At 50.1% G+C, this 18,660-nt stretch overlaps 1 protein-coding gene across 1 annotated transcript in view; it reads right to left on the bottom strand.

The window, feature by feature from the left end:
- Positions 1–15,200: 15,200 nt before the first annotated feature.
- The window catches only part of gnl3l (G protein nucleolar 3 like), a 43,664-nt gene continuing 40,204 nt past the window's right edge, over positions 15,201–18,660 (bottom strand). The window contains exons 14-15 of the mRNA XM_072246941.1: positions 16,987–17,164; positions 15,201–15,921 (exon numbers count right to left, since the gene is read on the bottom strand). Coding sequence (XP_072103042.1) covers positions 15,857–15,921; positions 16,987–17,164 — 243 coding nt within the window. The 3' untranslated portion in view covers positions 15,201–15,856. The remainder of the gene's footprint in view (positions 15,922–16,986; positions 17,165–18,660) is intronic.

Below are 18,660 nucleotides of genomic sequence, written 5' to 3'. Positions count from 1 at the left end.
ACCGTGATGGCATCTCACGAGGGAGGCCTCACAGGAGCTGGGTCCACGAAGCCCGTGAACTGACTCTTCCGCCAGCCCTTCCTCCGGGGCAGGGCAGGGAGGAATTCCCCTCCTCCGCCACCCTCCATTCCCAAGCCTCCCAGCCCTGCAATCCATCCAGCAAGCCCGGACGGGGCAAACGTTTCCAGCTCCTGTGAACCTGCCTCTCCTCCTCAGTAGCTACTGTATCTACCCTCGTGCAGGTCTCGGTGTTGTGAGTGTACCCTAATGCCACCTTATATCGCGGCGCCCTTGAACCCCCTTGGAATTGTAACTTTGCACTAACTCTTACCCGCTTCTTGAACTGTTACTGCGAGCTGGAACGCCCATCGGTCAGGGGCTGGTCTCCCCCCACACACCTTGCCAACACCTGCTCTGCACCCCTACGAACTTCCATCTCCCAACCCCACCGCCATCTCCCGTCGTCATTCCATCCCTATCCTCCCAAATCCCGATAGATTCCAACCAATAAATACGGATGGGAGAGGTCTGGAGGGTCATGGACTGGGTGCAGGTCAATGAGACTAGTGGAATAAAGTTTCGGCACAGACTAGAGGGGCCGAATGGCCTGTTTTCTGTGCTGTAGTGTTCTATGGTTCTTAGAAAATAGAGGGCTATGATTAGCCCTAGGTAATTTTTAAAGTAAGTATACGTTCGGCACAGCATCGTGGGCCGAAGGGCCTGTATTGCGCTGTAGTTTTTCTATGTTTCTAATATCACCCCCCCCCCCCCGCATTCCCAAGCCCGCCTACACCCTCCATATTTTACAGAGATAACATCGTGGAATAAGCCCTTCTGTCCCTTCGTGCCACACGGTTTATCCCGACCCTAAACACAGTGGGATGAGGTGAGAGGGAGAGTTCGACAGAGACTAGAAGGGCTAAACTGGCCTGTTTCCGTGCTGTAATTGTTATATGGTTATGGTAGTGGGTAGTACTTGTTGCTCTCACTTTCGACCTCCACCGCTGGCTAGCAGTCCTGCGAAAAGGTGTAAGTCTCTCCCCGCCAGTACACGGCCTTTCCAACAGCAAGCCTCATGTCGTGCCTCCTCGCCGGCGGCTCACTGAAACGGAACTCAGGGTGAGCTACAGAGGACGGGGAGGGGGTCTCCCCGAGTGCTCGTGAGTCAGAGCCCCAGCTGAGTAAATAGTCCCACTGCGGCGTATCAGCCGGGAGCTGTATGATCATGCACTTTGCTGGAAGAAATGAAAGGGCTGACTATTTTCTAAATGGAGAGAAGATACAAAAAGCTGAGGCGCGAAGGGATTTCGGAATCTTTGTGCAAGATTCCCTAAAGGTTAATTTACAGGTTGAGTCTGTAGTGAGGAAGGCAAATGCAATATTTGAACAGGACTTAAATATAAAACCAAGGATGTAATGCTGGGAATTCATGAAACACTGGTAAGGTCTCACTTTCAGCCTATTGAGCAGTTTTGGACAGAAGATGTGCTGAAACTGGAGAGGGTTCAAAGATGGTTCAACATTATTCCAATGATTACGCTGTGATTATAATGACCAATAAACCTAGAAACCTTTGCACTCGAAACATAGAAATCTCCAGCACATTACAGGCCCTTCAGCCCACAATTTTGTGCCGACCGTGCAACCTACTCTAGAAACTGCCTAGAATTTCCCTCTATTTTTCTCAGCTCCATGTACATATCTAAGAGACTCTTAAAGACCCCATTGTATCCACCTCCACCACCATTGCTGGCAGTGTACTCCACACACCCACCACTCTGTGTGAAAAACTTACCTCTGACATCTCCCCTGAACCTACTTCCAAGCACCATAAAACTATGGCCCCTCGTGTTAGCCATTTCAGCCCTGGGAAAAAGCCTCTGACTATCCACACAATCAATGCCTCTCAGTATCTTGTACACCTCTATCAGGTCACCTCTCACCCTCTGTCACTCCAAGGAGAAAAGGCCAATTTCACTCAACCTATTCTCATAAGGCATGCTCCCTAATCCAGGCAACATCCTTGTAAATCTCCTCTGCACCCTTTCTGTGGTTTCCGCATCCTTCCTGTAGTGAGGCGCCCAGAACTGAGCACAGTACTCCAAGTGGGGTCTGACCAGGGTCCTGTATAGATGTAACGTTACCCCACGGCTCTTCAACTCAATCCCAAGTTGATGAAGGCCAACACACTGTACCCCTTTTTAACAATGTGAGAGGAAACCAGTGCACCCGGGGGAAACCCACGCGGTCACGGGAAGAAAGTAGGAACTTTCTTACAGAGGATGCCGGAACTCCAAGCTCTGAGACTGCCACGCAACCCTGGTGCCCTATATTTCATGCAGACCCAATGTTCAACCCGGGTGTGGGGGAAAGGAACCCAGTGCAATCCATCAGGATGGGGGATATTACCCAACCCATCCAACCCGATTCAGTTTCTTTGACAAAAACACGTTTTATTAAACAAAACTCTATTATAAATTCAAGCTACTACTACACACTTGCCTTACAAATGAGAAAACAGAAAAATCACGACTGAACTAATACCATCCCATCCTCAGCGAGGTTGGCATGTATCCCTCCACAGTGTCCAGTGGCCCTGAAGCACCTCTACGTGTTTTATCCATGGCTACCCGGGCACGGACATACCCCCTGAACACTCCGTGTGTAGGCCAACTAAGACAGCCTCCTCCCTCCTGCGCACCCCCCCCCCCAAAGATGAGGAAGGTTGAGGCACAAATGCAGCCAGAAGGCGAGGAGCAGCCCTTGCTTATTACAAACGACGTGCTGCACGACGACAAACACGGGGACAATAATGGTGACCAACTCAATTAATTACTGACACCGCTGTATCGAAGCGGTTCGCACGACGCTTTCCGAGAGTTCAGAGTTCGATTCTGGCCTCGTCCTATCAGGAGTTTTTTAATGTCCTCCCCGTCAGAGTATGTGAGTTTTCTTCAGGTTCCTCCAGCTTCCTTCCATGGTCCAAAGACCGACCTGGTCGGTTAATGGGTCGTTGTAAATTGTCCTGTGATCAGGGTAGGTTTAAATCGGGGTTGCCACGGGCGCCACGGCTTGAAGGACCGAAATGGCCTGCTCTGCACTGTGGCACTGAATTAAATTAAAATGTTCCCGTTCCTGTCAAGGATAGTGTTTACCCCCAGCGATGGTCCCAGAATGCCTCCACGTGACCTGGGCATGGGACGTACCCCACGGAATATCGACAGGCAGTCCGTCCAGGACCACGGATCCTCCGCTATCCACTTCTAGGACCATGGATAGCACTCTTTGTCAGACCCAAGTGTAAGTTTATAGAGACAACATCATCCATCCTTGTCTGTGCCCCTTACTGGAAGACCGCATGAAATAGGGTAGGGCTAAGACAACACAATACAACTTAGTCCAACCCAATCTGACAACAGTCCAACCCAACTCAACACAGTCTATCTCAACACAACATAGTATACAACCCAACACTGTCCAATCCAACCCAACAGCCCAACTCAACCCAATATAACCCAACCAACCAATATCCATTCCAACACAGTCGAACCCAATAAAGCCCAACCCAACACAGTCTAACTCACTGCAAGACATTACAATCAACACTGTTCAACCCAGCATACTCCAACCCAACACACAATAACCTAGCTAAAGACCTACCCATCCCATGACGTCATGCAGACCATCCTAGCTTTGCCGACCCTATTCTCTCATTCCCAATCTCCCACCTTCCTGCCTACCTCCTACCACAGCCCGAATCCTCGGCGTCCCCTTGCCAACACTTGCCCGGCTCCGTAGCAAGGTCTGAACCCCCCCTTGAGGTCGGGAAGGTGTATTTTAGGATGGGAAATCCAACCCAACTCTACCCAACACAGCCCAATCAAACATAATCCAATCCAACCCAACACAGACCAACCCAACCTGTATCTCCTCCAGTATGTCTCGAGGAAAGCAGATGGCCGTTCCAGTTCCAGCTCCTCAACTGTAAATATGATCAGAGGTGCTTGTTAAGCTGTGAACTTTCCAAATACAATGTGTCCCTCGACGTACTGTGTGACTGCTCCCTGCACTGTGGCAATGGGTGTCTTTATACTGCCCTCTCTAACCGATCAAAGATGGGGGCATCCAAACTCCGGCTGAGAATAAAGCTCTGCCAAGCATCTTCTCGTCTTGGGCAGAGCACGTGGACGATTGTGGCAAGGGGAATCACGGATGGCGCAGTGCATGGATTGATCAGATAAGGGGTTCTTCCTCCGCTACCCCGCACCCCACCACCTCCAACTGATGATATCCACCTGAATCCAGATGGACTTCTCCCTCATTGTCCAGGCTGTGAATTTTGGACTCATCTGGGGGAAAGTAGAGTCTATTTACGACTGGTTCTGCCAGTCAGGACTGCCACAGTTCCACCGACAACAGCGGGGAAATTTCTCCGCTTAACAAAAAAAAATCGTCCGGCAGATTGGAGGAAACGTGCAGAATCAGAAGCCATCAATCGCATTGGGTTGGCAAGCGGGAGAAAGAGATGGAGGGTGTTGTCGGAGGAAGTGACTAAAACAGCCACTACCCTGCCAGATGTCAGAATGGCCACAACGCCCCACACCTACTGGAGGATGACAGTGAACTGTCAGCCCACCATCTGAAGGAGGAAAAAGACAGTCGGAGTCTGCTAACCCCACCCCCCCACTTGCCAGCCACTTTCTAAGACAGGACTAAGATCCGTGGCCGTGTCCTCTGTGTTTGTAATGATTCTGTGAGCTGTTCTGTGGGAACGCCATGACTCCTCTCCAAGGGCAGTGTTGGAGGGGGTGTCACCCATGTACAAAACAAAATATTTATTCAGATCGTGAGCCACTTGTTGAACTTCCTGCACCCATTTTTTCGGAAAGTTCAGTACATATCTGTGAAATTCGTCACTTTATTTAATGTTTGTGTACAGAATAGTCAATTTCAGTCATGGATATTGTAGAATGAAGCACTGTTACAGTTGGTAAAAGTCTGCAAAATACACAACTGTTCTAATTGGTCGGTTTATTCTTTTCTCACTCCTGAGGCACACGGTCTCAACCCGAATCGCTGGCAATTCCTCCCCCCACGGACGCTGCCTGACCATCTGAGTCCCCGCAGCGGACTGTCTGAGGCTGCAGGGTCCAGCACCTGCAGTCACTTGCCGCTCTTATTGAGTCATAAACCTCTCAACCCCTGGATTAGATCCCGGCCTGTAACCCACTCCTGGGGATCTGTTGTTCTACATATAACCCCACTCCCCCCCAAACCCCTGTATTAGATCCCAGCCATTAACCCATTCCCGGGAAACTGCTGTTCGATATATAAACCCACCGAAACCCTGCATACGATCCCATCCTGTAACCCACTCCTGGGGATCTGTTGTTCTACATATAACCCCACTCCCCCTCCCAAACACCTGAATTAGATCCTAGCCATTAACCCACTCACCACTCCTGGGATCTGTTAGTCTATATATAACCACTCCCACCCCCACCAAATCCCTGGAAGAGATCCCAGCCATTAACCCACTCCTGGGGATCTATTATTCTATATATATATAAACTCCTGGATTAGATTCCAGCAGTTAACCCACTGAACCCCTGGACCAGACCCCAGCCTGTAACCCACCGCAGGGATCCATCATTCCATATATACATATCCCTGGACCCCTGGATTAGATCCCAGCCGTTAACCCACTCCCAGGGATCTATTATTCTATATATACCCCCTCCCATGACACCCCCCCCCCCTTTGATTAGACCCCAGCTTCTAACCCACTCCGGTTTATCTGATATCCAAGGTATTCCGCAAGGGTCTGTGTTGGGACTACTTCTTTTTATGTTGTATGTCAACGACTTGGAGGTTGAGATTGAAGGCTTCGTGACCAGGTTTGTCGACGATACAAAGATAGGCGGAGGGGCGGGTAGAGCTGAGGGAGCAGGGAGCATGCAGAAGGACTTAAACAGATTAGGAGAATGGACAAAGAAGTGAGAGATGGAATGGGCATGCGTTTTTGGTAGCAGGAGTGAAAGCATAGACCTTTTCCTAAACGGGGAGAAAATTGAAGAATCCGAGTTGCAAAGGGATTTGGGGGTCCTTGGGCAGGATTTCCCAAAGGTTGAGTTGGTGGTGAGCAAGGCAAATGCACTGTTGGTATTCATCACAAGACGACTGGAATATAAAAGCAAAGATGTAATATTGAGGCTTTATAACGCACTGGTGAGACCTCAATTGTGAGCAGTTTTGGAGCTCTTAGAACAGATGTGCTGACGTCGAGAGGGTTTAAAGGAGGTTCATGAAAATGATTCCAGAAATGAAAGAGTTAACATTGGAGGAGCGATTGACGGCTCTGGAATTCAGACTAATGAGAGGGAAATCCCTTTAAAACCGATCAAATGTTGAAAGGCCTCGGTAGGGTGGGATTTGAAGAGCATGTTTTCCACGGTGGGAGAACCTCTGACCGGAGACCACAGACTCAGAATACAGAGACGTCCATTTAGAGCGGAGATGAGGAGGAATTTCTTTTAACCAACGGGTGGTGAATCAGTGGAATTCGCTGCCAGAGGCGGCTGAGGAAGCCAGGTCATTGGGTGCATTAAAGGCGGAGTTTGATTGATCCTTGATTAGTCAGGGCATGAAAGGATACGGGGAGAAGGCAGGGGATTGGGTTTGGCAGGGAAATGGATCACCCACGATGAAATGGCAGAGCAGACTCGATGGGCCGAACGGCCTAATTCTTCTCCTACGTCTTGTGGTCTTGTATATAAACCCCTCGAGGCCAGATCTGTTACCAACACTCCCTGGGGATCTCTTACTATATATTATCAACTGCCGAACCTCTGGATTAGTTCCCAGCCTGTAACTCACTCCCAGGGATCTGTTATTGTATATATAAACCCCCTGAACCCCTGGATTAAATCTCAGTCTATAACCCATTCCCAGGGAACTGTTATTCTATATATAAACCCCTTGCATCCCTGGATTAGATCCCAGTCTGTAACCCACACACAGGGATCTGTTATTCTGTATATAAACCCCTTGAATCTCTAGATTAGATCCTAGTCTGAAACCCGCTCCCAGAGATCTGTTATTCTATTCATAAATCCTGAATCCCTGGATTAGATCCCAGTCTATAACCCACTCCTGGGGATCTTTTATCCTATATATAAACCCCTTGAATCCCTGGATTAGATCCCAGTCTGTAACCCACTCATGGGAATCTGTTATCCTTCATATAAAACCCTTGAATCCCTGGATTAGTTCCCAGCCTGTAACTCACTCCCAGGGATCTGTTATTGTATATATAAACCCCCTGAACCCCTGGATTAAATCTCAGTCTATAACCCATTCCCAGGGAACTGTTATTCTATATATAAACCCCTTGCATCCCTGGATTAGATCCCAGTCTGTAACCCACACACAGGGATCTGTTATTCTGTATATAAACCCCTTGAATCTCTAGATTAGATCCTAGTCTGAAACCCACTCCCAGGGATCTGTTATTCTATTCATAAATCCTGAATCCCTGGATTAGATCCCAGTCTATAACCCACTCCTGGGGATCTTTTATCCTATATATAAACCCCTTGAATCCCTGGATTAGATCCCAGTCTGTAACCCACTCATGGGGATCTGTTATCCTTCATATAAACCCCTTGAATCCCTGGATTAGTTCCCAGCCTGTAACTCACTCCCAGGGATCTGTTATTGTATATATAAACCCCCTGAACCCCTGGATTAAATCTCAGTCTATAACCCATTCCCAGGGAACTGTTATTCTATATATAAACCCCTTGCATCCCTGGATTAGATCCCAGTCTGTAACCCACACACAGGGATCTGTTATTCTGTATATAAACCCCTTGAATCTCTAGATTAGAGCCTAGTCTGAAACCCGCTCCCAGGGATCTGTTATTCTGTAAATAAACCCCTCAAATCTCTGGATTAGATCCCAGTCTGTAACCCACTCCTGGGGATCTGTTATTACCGGTGACCAGTGATGTTCCACAGGGCTTGGTGTGGGGACCGATTGTTTTCACATTGTATGTCAACGGTTTCAAAAATGAAATTGAAAGCTTTGTGGATACGAAGATAGGTGGAGGGGCAGGCAGTGTTGAGGAAGCAATGAGCCTGAAGAGGATTTAAACAGATTAGGAGAATGGGCAAAGAGATGGCAGATGGAATACAATGTCCGGAAGTGTGTGGTCATGAACTTTGGGAGAAGGAGTAAAAGCATTGACTATTTTCTAATCGGGGAGAAAACTTTAAAAAATCTGAGGTGCAAAGGGATTTGGGTGTCCTCACGTAGGATTTCCTAAAGGTTGATTTGCATGCTGTGTCAGTGGTGAAGGCAGCAAATGCAATGTTAGCATTCATTTCAGGAGGATTGGAATATAAAAGCAAGAGTGTGATGCTGAGGCTTTATAAAGCACTGATGAGGCCTCACCTCAAGTATTGTGAACAGTTTTGGGCTCCTCATCTAAGATGTGCTGGCATTGGAGAGGGTCCAGAGGAGGTTTACAAGGATGATTCCGGGAATGGAAGTGAGCAGTGATTGAAAGCTCTGGGCCTGTACTCACTGGAATTCAGATAATGAGGGGGATCTCATTGAAACCTAGTCAATGTTAAAGGCCTCAACAGAGTGGATGTGGAGAGGATGTTTCCTGTAGTGGGAGAGTCTAGGACCAGAGGGCACAGCCCCAGATTAGAGGGACGTCCAATTAGAACAGAGATGAGGAGGAATTTCTCTAGCCAGTGGGCAGTGAATCTGTGGAACTTCATTTCCACAGGTGGCTGTGGGAACCAGGTCACTGGGTGTACCTAAGGCAGTTTGATAGCTTCTTGATTAGTCAGGGTGTGAAAGGTTATTGGGAGAAGGCAGGAGACTGGGTTTGAGAGGCAAATGGATCAGCCATGATGAAATGCCAGAACAGACTCAATGGGCTGAATGGCCCAAATCCCCCTCCTATATCCTGTGGTCCATACCCCCGGGTTAGATCTCAGCTTCTAACCTCCTCCTGGTGATCTGTTACTGTATATATACAAACCCGTACCCCTGGATTAGATCCCAGTCTGTAACCCAGTCCCAGAATCTGTTATTCTATATATATAAACCCCCTGAACCCCCTGGGTTAGATCACAGACTGTAACCCACACCAGGGATTTGTTATTATTAGTATTTATATATATATATATATATCTAAACCCACGAACCACTGGAGCAGTTCCCAGCCTGTAACTACTCCCAGGGATCTGGTATTCTATATATAAACTCCCTGGATCAGATTAGATGACAGCGGTATGTGGGAGGGATGGGTTAGATTGATTTCAGAGTAGGTGGGAAGGTTGACACAACATCATGGGCCAGACGGCCTGTACTGTGCTCTAAGTGTGAGGTGATGTGTGCTGCACAGTGGCCAGCAGGGTCCTGTGAGTGTTGTAGAACAGAGAGACCCGGGACTACAGGTACATGGTTTCCTGAAAGCGACGATAACTGCATCTCAGTGTGGTATGGCAATTGTCCCATATCGGACCGCAAAGCAGGCCAGCGTGTGGTGAAAACTGCCCAGCGGATTATCGGCACCCAATTGCCCACCACTGAGAACATCTACCATAAACGCTGCCTGGGCAGGACGAAAAGCATTATGAAGGATGCATCTCACCCTAACCATGGACTTTTTACTCTCCTCCCATCCGGTAGGTGCTACAGGAGCCTCCGCTCCCGCACCAGCAGGCACAGGAAGAGCTTCTTCCCTGAGGCTGTGACCCTGCTGAACCTCTCATCACAGCACTAAGCAGTATTGCATCCGTATTGTACTGTCTCAGTACTTTTATATTTGTGTGCTGTAACACTTACTTTTTATTCACAGTTATTTTGTAAATAACACTATTCCTTGCATTTCTGGTTGGATACATTTCATTGGCTTTGTACTCAGCACAATGACAATAAAGTTGAATCTAATCTAATCTAGTAAAGGGTAGACAGGGTAATGAAGGCGGCTTTGGGCATGCTGGCCGTCATTCAGGCCTCTGAGTACAGGAGTTGGGACATCATGTTGCAGTTGTACAAGACGTTGGTAAGGCCACACTTGGAGTACTGCGCTCAGTTCTGGTCACCCTGCTGTAGGAAAGATGCCATTGAACTGGAAAGAGTGCAGGGGAGATTTATGAGGATGTTGCCAAGACTCGAGGGACTGAGTTATGGAGAGAGGTTGGGCAGGTTGGAGCTTTATTCCCTGGATCACAAGAAACTGAGGTGTATAGAGTCAGAAGGGGTGTAGAGAGGGTGAATTCACAGTTTTCCCAGAACTGGAAAATCAAAAACGGGTTTAAGGTGAAGGGAAGAGATTTACTAAGAACCTGAGGGGCAATCTATGGAACGAGCTACGTGGAAGTGGTTCAGGTGGGTGCAATCACAACATTTAAAAGGCACTTGGATAGGTTCATGGATACAGAAGGTTTCGAGGGATAAGGGCCGAATGCCAGCAAGTGGCACCGGGTAGATGGGAGTCTTGGTCGGGACAGACCAGTTGGGCTGAAGGGCTCTGTGACTCTATGACTTCAGATTTGGGAAGGTGGACAGCAGCAGGGCACGGTCTTGGGCCCCATGTCCACGACTCCCCGAAATTGGCTGCACCAGTTGATGAGGTGATAGAGCAAGCTGTTTGTGCAACACTATTACAGCGCGGGGCATGCGAGATCGGAGGTCAACTCCAGCATCCTCTATAAGGAATCTGTACTGTCCACCCTGCCGGGTGTGTGGGTTTTCTCCGGGCGCTCTGATTTCCTCCCACTGTCCAAAGACCCCGGTGGTAGGTTAATTGGTCGTTGTAAATCGTCCTGTGATTTCATTCATTAGGTGCCGTGCCGCATGACAAGAGGTGATCACGGTCTTTCCATGACCGTGATTGTTCTCGGCAATCTTTGCAACAGAAGTGGTTTGCCATTGCCTTCTTCTGGGCAGTGTCTTCACAAGATGGGTGACCCCGGCCCTTCAGAGATTGTCTGGTGTCAATGGTCGCATCACCAGGACTTGTGATATGCACCGGCTGTTCCCATGGTTTCACGTGACCCTGATCAGGGGGCTAAACAGGTGCTACACCTTGCCCAAGGGTGACCTGTAGACTAGTGGAGGGAAGGAGCACCTTACACCTCCTTTGGTAGAGACATATCTCCACCCCGATACAATAGATGTGTGGGCACGTGGCCAAGTGGTTAAGGCATTGGACTAGTGATCTGAAGGTCGTGAGTTTGAGCCCCAGCTGAGGCAGCATGTGTGTCCTTGAGCAAGGCACTTAACCACACACTGCTCTGTGACGACACTAGTGTCAAGCTGTACCGGCCCTAGTGCCCTTCCCTTGGACAACATTGGTGTCGTGGAGAGGGGAGACGTGCAGCATGGGCAACTGCTGGTCTTTCATACAACCTTGCCCAGGCCTGCACCCTGGAGAGTGAAGACTTTCCAGGCGCAGATCCATGGTCTCGCAAGACTAACAGATGCCTTAAATCTCCACCCCACCACTGACGCCCTGTGATTAGGCTAGCGTTAAGTAGATTGGTTGCTGGGGCTGCACAGCTCAAAGGGCCTATTCCGTGGTGTTTCTCGAAATAAATAAATAAGGTAGATAATTGTTGCCGTTAGTAGTTGTGGCATTGACTTCAAGACTCGTGTTGCAACTTTATCAAACCGGTTGGGAAACATCTGGGGTATTGCATTCATTTCTGGTCACCCCTCCATTACAGGAAGGGTGCGGGGGCTTTGGAGCCGGTGCAGAAGGGGTTCACTGGGATGCCACCTGGATAAGATACAAGGAGAGTTTGGACAAACTTGGGTTGCTTTCTCTGGAGCGTCAGAGACCAGTGTGGAGGGGAGATGTGATAGAGGTTTATAAGATTACGAGAGGCATAGATAGAGTAGAAAGACCATCTTTTTTCCCAGGGATGTAGTGTCTAATACCAGAGGGCATGCATAAGGTGAGAGGAGGTACGAAGGACATTTTGTTTTACACAGAGCAGTGGGTGCCTGGAATGAGCTGTCGGGGTGGCGGATACAAGAGACTGTTAGACACGTAAATGTGCAGGGATTATGGTCAGCATAGGCACGACAGGCAGAAGGGCCTGTTCCTGTGCTGTATGTACCAGTCTCAGGGCCCGCCTGTCACCAACCTCGGGGGTGGGGGTGGGACCGCCCGGCGCGGAGCGGGACTACCGTGACGACCGCCAGCAGCAGCTGCCCGGAGGAGGATCCCTTCGACGGTGGACTTCCTTTCCTCTGTGGGGAGTGTGGGGGTGTCGGAGGATCTGAAAATTCCAGAACTATTCCCTGGTGTGGTCATAATTCAGTGACTTGCTACCTCTGTCTTTCCTGGTCGTACGGAAAGCAAATACAAATGTTGGCATTCATTTTGTAGGTCTTTTAACCCTTGCAATTACTTAGCTCTACCCACAACCACTCTGTACCTTCCGATCCTATGTCACCTCTTTCAAAGGAATTGACTTCACTTTTTACCAACAAAGTCACACCACCTCCTCTGCGCACCTGCCTGCCCTTTCCACACAACGTGGACCCTTGGATGTTAAACTCCCAGCTATAAACTTCCTTCAGCCACAACATCATGCCTGAAAATCTCTTAACTGTGCTACAAGATCATCTACTTTATTCTGTATACTGTGTGCATTCATACACACCTTCAGTCCTGTATTCATCATCTACTTTGCCCTGATGTTACCAGAAGTTAAATTGTTTTGGAGGATCTCATTCACTCCTGCACTCTCCCTCCCTTTTATTTTATCCTCACTTTTCCAAACTGCTGAACCCCCCCTCCGAGTTTAAAGGCACACCAACCTATCCACCTATCCCCCCAGTCTGCAATTTTACCCTATACTTCCCTCACAGTCTCACTGCCCCTCCTGTATTCCAACTGCCCCCTCACTCTGCTTCCCAGCCCCCTGCCAAATTAGTTTAAACACCCCCCCCAACAGCTCTAGCAAACTTGCCTGCACAGATATCAGTCCCCTTTGGGGTCAGGTGTAGCCCGTCCCTTCCCCAGAAGGGATCCCAATGACCCAGGGGTGTGAACCCCTGCCCCCTGCCCTAGTTCCTCAGCCAAGCATTCATCTGCCAAATCATGCTACTCCTACCCTCACTGGTGTGTGGCACAGACAGCGATCCAGAGATCACTACCCTGGAGGTCCTGCCTTTCAGCTTTCCACCTAACTTCCTAAATTCCCTCCTCAGGACCTCCTCCCTTTTTCTATCTATGTCATCGGTACCAATATTTATCATGACTTCTGGCCGTTCACTCTCCCCCTTTAGAATATATGGACCTTCTCTGAGACATCCCTGATCCTGGTACCTGGGAGGCAACACTCCTTCTGGGTGTCTCGATCACGTCCACAGAATCTCCTGTCTGCTCCTCTAACTACGGAATCCCCTATCGCTACTTCCTCTCCTCTTTTCCCTCCTGAGCCACAAAGCCACAGACCTGGTCACCACAGCTTTTCCTTGGTACGCTGTCGCCCCCAACAGTAACCAAAGTTTGAGGGGATGGCCACAGGGTACTCTGCACTGACTGCCTATCCCCTTTCCCTCTCCTGACCCTCACCCAGGCACCTGCCCTCTGCAACATAGGGGTGAGTACCCCCCACCCCCAGCAGCTCCTGTCTATCAACTCCTCAGATTCCCGTATGAATCAAAGGTCATCGAGCTGCATTTCCAGTTCCTTAGCATGGTCTTTAAGGAGCTGCAGCTCGATTCATTTCGTGCAGATGTAGTTACCAGGGAGACTGGAGGTTTCCCAGAAGGTCCCACATCCCACATGAAGAACACATCACTTCCGCTGGACCCATTCTCACCACACCAGCTGTACATCAATAGACAAATAGAAAAAAAACGTATTCTAGTCTCGAGCCTTCGTTCTCTTCTTATCCAAACCGCTTGAGCCAAAACTTCAAACTAACCACTCTAACACTGTCCCATTCATAAAATGGCTGCTCTGATTAACTGCTTTCCATTGGCTTTGCCAATTGCCTCATAAATCACAAAGACTGGAGCCCATGGAAAAGGTCAGCTGGGCCCACTTCTGTGCTTTCTGACAGGGGGAAGTGTTTGTATTTCTTTCCGTTAATGTGCATGTAAAATTTAACTTGCAGAGGAGGACGTTCTCGGGAAAGGGGCTGGAATAGCTGAGCTGATCCTGGGGGCTTTTAAAACACCACTCGGTCTACCGTTGGCATCCGGTAGCTGCTGCCCACCCACGGCTACGTAGTCAGCCCCCACACCAAAAACCCCCCTCCCTCTGCCCAGGAGGAATTTTCAGTGGACTCCCATTGCTGTGGACATGTCTTTGGTTCTTGCAGCGGGACTTTGAACATGGGGAGAAACATCCCTCTCTCCCTCTCCCTCCTTCCCCACCTCTCCCTCATCCTCCCCATCTTTCTCTGTCCCTACCATCTCTCCCTCACCCCTCTCCGAATATCTCTCTCCCCACTCCCCATCTTCACTTTTTCATCCCTCCCCCTCTCAATAATCACTATCTTCCCCATATATCTCTCTCTCCTCCCTATTTGTGTCTCACCCTACCCCACCTTCCAGTCTTGTCTTTCTCTCATCTCCCTGTCTCTCTTCCCACCCCATCTCTTTCTCCATCTCTCCACCCCTCCTTCCCTCTCCCAATCCTGACTCTCTCACCCCTCCCCATTTCTTTTTCTCTCCCTCCATCTCATTTCCCTTCACCTCTGCCCCATCCAAATCTCACTTTCTGCCCTCTCATCTCCATCTTCCTCTCCCCATCACACTCTACCCCCTAGTCTGACCCTCCACCCTGTGTCGGTGGCGCTGACGACTGACACCGCGCTAGACACAAAAGCCCACTGGTACTCCAATAGTTGAAGTGCTGTTCAGGAATTTGTATTTTGAACTTTAAAAAAAAAATAAATATAACATTTCTAAATGGATAAAGTTGGCATCGTCATGAACAGGGCCTTTGCTTCAATTTCACCCTCATGTCACTGCTGACTGGCCCCACCATCTCGTGCGACAGCTATTTCAGTTCCACCTGTGGGGAAGAGTGATCACATCGCCGCGAGGGTTTGAGGCTGCCCCGTACATCGATCCCAATCACTGTGTGTTGACTCTGTATGTTTTCCCCGTATTCCCCCCACCCCTCCTGAGTACTCCAGATTCCCCCTCCCCACATCAAATGTGTGGAGACGGTGGGTTTATTGCCCCCACCATTTGGTATGTGTGTGGGTGAAGGACGACTCTCCCATCCTGCAGAGAGGTCAAAATTAGTAATGGGTTGGAGGCTGGCCCCTCCCATCGGTGCTGCCCCGCCCTGTGTTGCTCGCTCAGTGCCGCTCTCCAGTGTTTGCTCGGTGCTGCCCTGCCCTGTGGTGCTCACTCAGTGCTGCCCTCCAGTGTTTGCTCGGTGCTGCCCTGCCCTGTGGTGCTCACTCAGTGCTGCCCTCCAGTGTTTGCTCGGTGCTGCCCTGCCCTGTGGTGCTCACTCAGTGCTGCCCTCCAGTGTTTGCTCGGTGCTGCCCTGCCCTGCGGTGTTCTCTCAGTGCTGCCCCCCAGAGTTCAGTTGGTGAAAGAACAAGCTGAACCAGGCAAACATGCCATCTGGAATCACACCACACAGGGACTTGGAGCAAGGTGCTGTTTTGTTTGGCTATACCCATGCGTGGCTGAATGATAATTAAACTTGAATCTGACAGTGCCGCACCCGTGGAGTTTACATTTATTTCGGTGTCCCCACGCTCTGGTGAAGTGGCGCTGGGAGAGGAACTCCACTCTCTCTGGTTGCTGGCGGGAGGAGAGTGGGTGGTGAGGACCCTGCAGCTGCCCTCACTCCCCCAGCGACAGGTCCATGGCTGCGTTGAGGGTGTCCGACAGCTTGGCGGCCAGTTTGTCTGCGGGGAGTGAAGGAGGGAGGCCGTGAGTGTCAGGGTGGGGGGAGGGCACGCACAACCCCTGCCAATCGAACCTGGGGTGGAGGGAGGTCGGGTCTCGGACTGCTTGTCAGCACCCCGGTGAGCCCTCCCTCAGGGCAGGAGGCAAAGCACAATTCCACAGATCTTCCCCTTCCCCACCCCTGGCCCTCTTCCCTCCCATCCTCTCAGTCCCATCCTTTCCACTCCTCCCCTCTCCCTCCCTCCCACTCTTGCTCTTCCCCTCATACAAGAAGATCTAGGTGTCCTTGTACATCAGTCACTGAAAGCAAGCATGCAGGTACAGCAGGCAGTGAAGAAAGCTAATGACATGTTGGCCTTCATAACGAGGGGAATTGAGTATAGGAGCAAAGACGTCCTTCTGCAGTTGTACAGGGCCCTGGTGAGGCCACACCTGGAATATTGTGTACAGTTTTGGTCTCCAAATTTGAGGAAGGACATTCTAGCTTTTGAGGGAGTGCAGCGTAGGTTCACAAGGTTAATTCCAGGGATGGCGAGAATGTCATATGTTGAAAGATTGGAGCGACTGGGCTTGTATACACTGGAATTTAGAAGGATGAGAGGGGATCTGATTGAAACATATAAGATTATTAAGGGATTGGACACGCTAGAGGCAGGAAACATGTTCCCGATGTTGGGGGAGTCCAGAACCAGAGGCCACAGTTTAAGAATAAGGGGTAGACAATTTAGAACGGAGTTGAGGAAAAACTTTTTCACCCAGAGGGTTGTGGATCTGTGGAATGCTCTGCCTCAGAAGGCAATGGAAGCTAATTCTCCGGATGCTTTCAAGAAAGAGTTAGATAGAGCTCTTAAAGATAGCGGAGTGAAGGGATATGGGGAGAAGGCAGGGACAGGGTACTGATTGTGGATGATCAGCCATGATCACAGTGAATGGCGGTGCTGGCTTGAAGGGCCGAATGGCCTACTCCTGCACCTATTGTCTATTTTTCCCCTTTCCCTTGCCCCCATTACCCCTTCCCCCCTTCCTCCACCCCTCCCTCCATCTCCCCCTCGCCTGACACCCACCTGCCCGTTTCTGCAGCCGCCGGCGCCTCCTGTTGGCCGCCCTCAGCGCCTGCCCCTGCTGCAGGGGCTCCACCTGGCGGACTGAGTTCAGGTCCCAGCGCCCCGGCTCCCCCCTGCTCCCCGGCTCCTGCGCCGGCCTGTTTCGTCCCCCGTCAAGCAGCACCGTCATCGCCCCCACCTGCAGCGGGAGGGGACACAGAATTACAGTCAGGTTTAATTATCATTCAGCCACGCATGGGTATAGCCAAACAAAACAGCACCTTGCTCCAAGTCCGTGTGTGGTGTGATTCCAGATGGCATGTTTGCCTGGTACAGTCAGGATCACCGGCACACGCCCTGAAACTTGTTAACTTTGCAGCAGCAGCACAATGCAATAAACTATAAATTACAATGAGTATATATTTAAAAAAACAAAATTAGTAGTGGAAAAAGAGAGGTGATTTCCATTTGGCAATCTGATGGCAGAGGGGAAGAAGCTGTCCCTGAATGATTGGGTGAACAATGGGATGAGGAGATGGATGGCACCTTTTTGAGGCATTGTCTTTCGGAGGTGACCTGGATGCTGGGGAGGCTGAAGGTCACGACGGAGCTGGTTGAGTTTGCAACTTTCTGCGGCTTTTCCCGATCCTGTGCGGTGGCCCCCTCCACACCAGACGGTGACGCAAGGAGAACACGTAGAAGTCGGCAAGGGTGGCATACCAATCTCCTCAAACTCATAGCCGCCATCGTGCCTTCTTTGTAACTGCATCAAAATGCTGGGCCCAGGACAGATCCTCAGAGACCGGGCCATCCAGGAACCTGAAACTACTCACCCTTTCCACTGAGGCCTGGTGCGTGCGTGTGTGTGTTCCCTCAATTTTTCCTTCCTGAAGTCCACAATCAATTCCTGACATTGAGTGCAAGGTTGTTGGTGCGACACCATTCAAACCAGCTGATCTATCTCCCGCACGCCTGCTCTTCACCGTCTGAAATTCTGCCAACGTAGCTGTGTCATCGGCAAATTTATAGATGGCATTTGAACTGTGCCTACCCACACAGTCATGGGTGTAGAGAGAGCAGAGCAGTGGGCCAAGCAAAAATCCTTGCCAGTGTTGACTGTCAAGGATGTCACTTCTAATCTGCATACACTGTGGTCTCCTGGTGAGGGAGACCAGCATCCAGTTGCAGAGGGAGGCACAGAGCTTGTCAATTCAAGCTGAGGGTATGATTATGTTGCATGCTGAGCTTCCGTCAGTAAACATCAGCCTGATGTAAGTATTGCGATTGTCAGCTGACCCGAGGCTGAGTGAGACTGCGTCCGCTGTAGACCCATTGTGGCGACAGGCAAATAGCAGTGGGTCCAGGTTCCTGCTCAGACAGGAGTTGATTCTAGCCATGACCGACCTCTCAAAGCATCTCATCCCAGTCGATGTGAGTACAACTGGGCGACAGTCACTGAGACAGTTCACCCAGCTCTCCCTGGGCACTGGTATGACTGATGCAGGAGGGAAACTCCAACTCCAACTGTAACACACTGTTACCCAGCGCAGACCAGACCGCTCGGCCCCTCCCTCTCCTGCCCATTATCACCCCAACTTGCAGTGGGAGGGGACACACCAGCTAGACTGCTCAGCCCATCCCTCTCCTGCCAATCACTGACTCACCTGCAGAGGGAGGGACAGAGCTGGAGACATT

The sequence above is a fragment of the Mobula birostris genome, chromosome 29, assembly GCF_030028105.1.
Source record: "Mobula birostris isolate sMobBir1 chromosome 29, sMobBir1.hap1, whole genome shotgun sequence".
NCBI classification, from domain to species: domain Eukaryota; kingdom Metazoa; phylum Chordata; class Chondrichthyes; order Myliobatiformes; family Myliobatidae; genus Mobula; species Mobula birostris.
The sequence above is the reverse complement of the archived record's forward strand: the minus strand, read 5'-3'. Positions and strand labels throughout refer to the sequence as shown.